General features: G+C 37.2%; 1 protein-coding gene across 1 annotated transcript; it reads left to right on the top strand.

The window, feature by feature from the left end:
• The first annotated feature begins 2278 nt into the window (after window positions 1-2278).
• Window positions 2279-6799, top strand: LOC139743966 (uncharacterized). The gene is made up of 5 exons (XM_071654432.1): window positions 2279-2556; window positions 4308-4411; window positions 4921-5177; window positions 5684-5750; window positions 6425-6799. Exons 2-5 carry the CDS (start codon window positions 4325-4327, stop codon window positions 6797-6799), a joined length of 786 nt encoding a protein of 261 aa, XP_071510533.1. The 5' UTR covers window positions 2279-2556; window positions 4308-4324.
• Window positions 6800-7044: the final 245 nt, after the last annotated feature.

Genomic DNA, 7044 nt, shown 5'->3' with positions numbered 1-7044 from the left:
TATAAAGGAATTATGCCTATTATTCATCAAGTTTATGTACCTTTGTGTTTGTGTCTATATGAATGTGTAAGAATGATTGCCATGACAGTTGGCTTTGTTCAACATGGTTGGAATGAAAGAATGTCCCTCCCCCAACCTACCCCCCCCCCCCTTTCTCTCTCTCCCTCTCTAAGAAAAAAAAAAAGTTAAGCATTGCAGACAGTATGTCCCTTGCGCCTTTGGGACGCCTGCGCGTACACGCTAGTTCCCCAAGCGCACGCGCTAAAACCTTAAGCGCACTGTCCGCTGGGTAACGACATGGCGTCCAATTCATGAGTTGGCCAGACTCTCTTAAACGGCACTGAATGTAAGAATGACCCAAGTCCTTCATTCTTACATTAATGTAAGATTTAACTCATTCATTTCAGGCATTTCAGGGGGTAATTAGGATTTATCATTTATACACAAGATGAGTCCATGCATAAGCTACAATTTCCCATGTCAAACTGAATTTGGCCAAAAATTGGACTTGGGTCGTTCTTATATTCAAGTCTTCAAATGTCTTTTTGCTCCCCGTGCTCTGTCGAGAGCATATAAAAAAAGTAACAACGAGCCATTAAGCCTGGACGCTTTGCAATATAGCACAGTTGGAATTATACAGTCAATCTTTTGCATCCATACTCCGGGTCCCACTTATCATTTGTCCAAAGTGGTAAAGCAACTAAGACAATTAAGTCCTGATTATTTCAGATTGCATTGTAAGAAATATTGGCAACGTATTTCATAAATGAAATTGAATTCGGACAAATGTGGGTTTACATTATTTTCTTGAGTATTAGGTAAACACTACACAGAAGATTCATTTTCATTCACTCTTTCATTTCATTTATTTCATTCTTTTTTTTTCAGCAAACATAAAACAAAATGAATCAGAAGATATGACATATAGGCATGTATTCAACTTTACATGATAGATAATGGTTAACAAATGAAAGATTATACATGCTGACCGGCAAAATACAAATTTATGTTTGGAGAAAAAAAAAACCAGAATTTAGAGGTCCACTGAAAAGAATGCTTGTAAATTGTGAAACACTCAAAGGATTCTTGTGAACATATTTGTTTACAAAGACAGCACAGAACAAGACAGGACAGAACAAGACAGGAGAAGGCACAACGACATTACATGACTTGACAGAAGGGTATACCATTGAAAGTAATAAAGCACAACAGCAAAATGGAAAGAAAGGAAGGAAAGGAAGAAAAAGAAAAGACTGGAAAAGCCCACACGCTGAAAATCGGGATCGGAAGTGAGGTGATTAAAACTTCTGAGTAAAAGCAAAAGATTTGGGAACTTGGACTGCAGAATTATTGTGGCAGCTTGTATGGGGATAGAAAGTGATTGCTCCTCGAGATATACGACACGCCACTTGGAGCGACCGAATTAGAATCATTCTCACTAAACCGAGCATACACTGTTGATCACAAAATTCTCATATTTGGCAAGTCCTTGGGGGCATTACAAAAAGAATAGATTAAAATACATGATTTTCCCTCATTCCAAAAAAATAACATGTCCTCATCACCTGTGGGTTTCTGGTCCCCTCGAACGGTTTACAGTTCTTACAGACTGTCGCTTTTGAACGGACTTGGGTTTTTTTTTTTCAATAGTGAAAGTTCTTTTTACCTTTCTGATATCGAGTTCACATCGTAATTATATAAATGACCTTGTTGGACTCCTAACCTCTTTGACGAGGAAATTAAAAGCAATATCATTCAAGCACGTGATTCCAATTATAGCGTTTCATACTGAATTCTGAAATCCCCATAGACTTAATAAACAGTCTCACAGGTTCCCGAATGGAACGGGTTAACAATTCACGATTTCCGGTGAATGACCATGTGGGACGTGGCATATGGTGCATGTAATGTAAATCCAACACGCTCCCCGCCCCCATCCTGAACAGTGCTTAGTGGTTGAAAGCCTGAAAATTACCCCTTCAAACTTTTCTGACATTGGACTACATGTGCTGAATGTACAAGTACGCTGAAGAAAATCCCCATCAAAACTTCCTGGTTCAAAGTTTATGCAACTGTCCAAAGTATTAATGATTATGTCATTGTGATTGGACCAAGGGGATTCCACATGCCCGCCCGCTCTTTTTTTTTTATTTACTTAGCGCTATCAAGCCACATCATTCCTGGCTGGGGAACGGCTGCTTGTATACTTACAATCACCTGATCACGATAAAGTCACTGGTGGAATGTATTAATGATATCGGTTTGTCTCGATTGGTACGACAATCTATGCAAGTTTTGCTCTCTTCGTAAAGAGTATTCACCAAGAGTTACCTCCTTTCCAAACGTGAACACTTATTTGCATCTTTATGGTGAGCGGAGAATAAGTGGAATCCGTTGACATTGTGTCTTATATACCTTAAAAAGAGAGAATTCAAATAAAAGAATGATCTGTCTGTAAAGATCGCTTTTTCTTTTCGGCTGGAGCAGCGATCCCGCATTCACTTCCTGGTCTGGTTATAGTCCTGAAACCGCCATTCTACCTGGGATCAGGATCACGTAAGTTACTAGTATCCGACTGGAAGCTTCGGCTCTATCGTACCTGTTCGTATTTGTTCGATGTATACATAGTGTTCCGGGAACGCCCTCGTACACGGTGCTGGATCGCTATAGGTGGGGAAGCTTCCACCTTGTTGTAGTGTAGCACCAAAAATTATGTTGGCTATACTTACAAGAATCACCAAAAACATAAAGTTCTTTAAAATGTCGTGTCTCAATATTATTATACCGTCAATTAGAATGGTAATATTTTTAGAAGCTTGTACGTCACCACCATTACCCTCTATCGATCAATATTGTAGTAGTAGGCAATTATTAGAGAATGGAATCATACATAATAGCATATGAATCTGAATTGATATGAGTAACAGAAGCATGGCTTAAAAGGTAATCTCTCCTACAAATGTATCAATTGCAAGATTGTGCATTTGAAAAAAAAATGACAGAAATTACGGAAGATTGAACATAGTTTTTTTAATTCTGAATAACGTGCTGTTATGGCAGCAATATATATTCAGTGAGAAGCATGTAAAATTACTGTGGATTTCGAAGACTCGCAGTTTATGAGTATTTGAATTACAATTAGGCGTATGTGATTCTTTTATCGTATGTTGATGTGCAAATGCTATCTTTTGTGAGTGTTGAGTAATGTGTTATGTTAAAAAAGTTATAGATTTGGTTAATTTTCTAGGTTATTGAACATCTGACTTTATTTTTTTAAAATGAAAATTATACAGATTATTAGCTGATTTGGTCAACTCCCTCAGTCTTGGAGTATCTGATCTGGACTTTTGTGCCCAGGATAAATTTAATTCTTTTATTTGGAAAGGATTTTTTTTTTGAGCAATATGTAAGATAGTGGCCACTTCTTTAAATAATAGATATGTACTGTGAGTGTATTGTGGATTGAGTTAGCCCCCACAGGTTTTTTAGCATTTGATTTGAAATTCGACACATGTTACCGGTATAGTGGGCTGATGTATAAACATATATCATATGATTATATATATAGTATTCCGAAGCAATTATTGATTTCATTTTCAGTTGTGATCATTATTGTGTAAAACATTTTTTATTTAAAATCGCATTTTGAAAAATATATATATATTTATAGTAAATATTATAAGGCCCATTTTTGTGGGGTGGGGTGGGGATAATTGTTTGTTGGTTTAATGGGAAGAATTATTATAATTATTGTGTTGTTTGCACATTTACAGCAATGACACGCAATTCAACCTTAGGGTTGTTATGTATTATTCTTGTTTTGATGAAATATACCATATCTATCTATCTGTTTATCGCTAAAATATGCGAAAGGTGTAAAATTGAGTAACTACATTTTCCCCAGAAGAGTACTCTCATCTCAGTATGGCTTGAGAAATTCACATCTTCCACAGAACCAGAATTAAAAAAGAAAGAAATGTAATTCAAGGTCTTGAAAACAAAATCTTTACTTCATTCGTCTCCATCGACCTGTAAAAATTGTGATGGTTCGTTAATCCCACAACGAAAAAGTTTCGTTATTGTGAAGATTGGTTTGTACACACCATTTTCACATTTTCGGATTAACGAACCATACTTCATTATCCTTATTCTAGTAGTCGATTTCAGGGAACACTTCTTCAAAACAAAAGAACAAAACGTATTGTAACGTTTTCATATATCATATGATACACTTTACGACAGAAAACAGTAATTTCTATTCCTGTAAGTCATCCATAATCTTTGCTTTTATAACTAATCAAAATTAGGTTTCAGCGTTCACAGGATGACCGACGTGCTAGACTCCCGTCCAGATGTCTGGGAAGGTACAGCGTCCATTCTAGTTCGAAGTACAAACTTTCTGGCACGCCTGGTAAGTTGTACGCCAATGCAGTTGGTACTACCGGGTTAAAGTGTCACGTTTCGACTGCGACCTAAAGTCACATACCTTTTGTATCACCATTCATTCGCATGTTTTCCGTTTCCTTAAAGGGAAAGTATAGTTTTGGTTGAGATCGGGATTCAGGTTTTAACTTTTTGCGAGATTAGAAACCACTCACATGAAATATTAAGAAGCATACAAATCTAAGATGAGTTAAAAGTTCATTTGATGAAAAGCGCTTTTGAAATGGCTGAGATATCAATAAAACAAAAACGTCATAATAAAAAGGTGTTACCCACCTTTATAGGCTCACTTTGTTTGTTTGTTTGTTTTTCTTTTGCTCGTTTGTTTGTATGGTGTTTTTTTTTTGTATCTCAGCCATTTTAAAATCTATTTTCATAGAATAACCTGTTAGGACCTTTAATAATATCTTCCTTGTGTTTCAGAATTTCTTGAAATCGTTATTTGGTTTGTTTATTTTTTATTTTTTGGTACTCCAGGCCTTGAGAAGACCAGGATGGCAACTGCAGATATTTTTCCTCAAAGTAATACTAGTATTCAATACGGACCTCTGTCTCCAATTGTATAAACGCAACGAGGTAGGAAGACGTGCAGAAAAAACGTACAAGATACGCAATTACACAACGAGGTTCGGTCTGCCGGAGTACGCCCGACATCTCATGAGGGAACGTGGCAGGGTCGTCACCATTCAGACTTCAGATCCTTTGTTTGAAGTTGTATACATTGTCTTCGAAAAGTGAGCACCCAAAATTTAGCGTTTGACTTTGACTTTTCGTTTAACGAAACCCTGATATTAAAAGCAACCACGCGCGCAGTTTAGAGGTAATATATCATTACCGTGAGAGCTTTACATTGATCTTTACGTAAATACATGTAGTCATTAAATCCCTTCTTTTGGGGGGATGTGAAGGACATTAAGTTACATCTTTCGCATTTCAAACTATTCCAATATTCAAATAACTCCCGTTTTCCCGATATCACGAAAAAAGCCTAAGAACAATGACTTTTAGTGGGTAAAGGGTTTGTAGCCCCTAAATCATTGTTTTCTCGCACTCATTGGCTGTATAACTCTTGGGCTATATTATTATATTGTGTGAGCTGTATAAATCATGGGCTGCAATGATTCGTGGGTGTCAGTCTTGTGACGTTCACCCGTATAGATGCACCTGTAAATTGATTAAATGTCGCACTGTAACCATTCTTTGATGTAAATGCATAATTTGCTTTGCTGGTCATCTACAGGGAGAAGTTGAAGGAGTTCACACAAAGAATTGATCCTTACGTAGAGAGCCCTTATCAGCTTAGGCCGGTGAGATCACAACGTTTTTTATTCCATTTATTTGATGTTTAGCTATGCAGGGACAAAATCTACTCATGAAAGCATTTCAATTTTTTCGAAGAAGATTAACCTGAGTAGATGTTTCTAGACCCTTATTCCGAAAGTATCGAAACTTTAGATAATTCAGCAATATCATGCATTTGAAAGCATAGGACACATTTGACATTAGCTTATATGACTCATTAATAGCTATTGTATAAAATTATTTGAAAGTAGAAAAAAGAATTGCTACTGACATTGGTCATTTGTGAACTTACCTTTCATTTACTTGCTGAGTTTCGTCACTCGGAATAACAGACGTTAGAAGGAAAAAAAAGTATTGTTATTGGAAAGCTTTGAAAATGAGTGTTGATACACAAAGCTATCTCTGGTTATTATAGATAGATAGTTTGGAGGACCCTTTAACAAATTATTTCACGTAAAATCAGACAACATAGTTTTATGTGTTAAAACTAAGTTTTATTCTCTAGTATTGATACTTGATATGGAAAATTCTTACTACTTGAGAAGATGAGTTGTACTGAGCTCGTGGCATTATCTGTATATATGAACATTACATTGTATTCATAGTTATTTCTTTGTTGGAAGTGAAATGAAATCACCTTGAAGAAGATGATTATATTTTTCCCCAATGGTCGTAATAGGTGACGCGACAGGTTCCCGATATTTCGGATGAGGAATACATCTTCCTTGGCGATGACATTTACGAACCCCCACCTGATGATCCCCAGCCTACTCCCCTGACCCGCGATGCTCCTCCGCTCACGAAGCGAATCACTATCGGGCACTCCACGGACACGATGGGTGGCGCTACTGACTACATCTCCACCCAGACAGCGGGACCAAGCTACCTGTTTAAAAGTAGAAGCACATCCGATGTGTCATATGTCAACAACCTGCCTCCCCAAAGACAGAGCGCCATCAGTCTTAACAAGGATGAGATGGAAAACAAACGTGCATCGAACGCCGCGGTGAAGGAGTTAAGGAGCGACGAAACCCTTAGTGACTATGTGATGTGAGATTGATGCCCGAGTAACTTTGTTTTGTGTCGTTTTCTCAGTAATTCATTCTGATTAATTTCGTTGCCAATTCAAGTACTTCCTTCAATTGTCTCTACCATGTCTTTTTTTTATGAAAATTATGAATTTGATTCTCATCAGCACTGTTTTATTTTAGTCGTACATGTGCAACTACTTGGGTCGTAAAGGGAACTTTAAAAATTTTCGAAGGTCTTTGTATAGGTGCCGCAGGTTGCGTGTCACCT

This window comes from Diadema antillarum, unplaced genomic scaffold (genome assembly GCF_040938485.1).
Source record: "Diadema antillarum isolate AM-2024a unplaced genomic scaffold, OU_Dant_1.0 seq00001125_RagTag, whole genome shotgun sequence".
NCBI lineage: Eukaryota > Metazoa > Echinodermata > Echinoidea > Diadematoida > Diadematidae > Diadema > Diadema antillarum.
This window is presented reverse-complemented; position numbering and strand designations above follow the sequence as displayed.

Coding starts and splice junctions, on each gene's coding strand:
- LOC139743966 (XM_071654432.1), top strand. CDS start 4,325: ATGACCGACGTGCTAGACTCCCGTCCAGATGTCTGGGAAGGTACAGCG. Junction 4,412..4,920: donor CAAACTTTCTGGCACGCCTG/GTAAGTTGTACG, acceptor TTGGTACTCCAG/GCCTTGAGAAGACCAGGATG. Junction 5,178..5,683: donor GTATACATTGTCTTCGAAAA/GTGAGCACCCAA, acceptor GGTCATCTACAG/GGAGAAGTTGAAGGAGTTCA.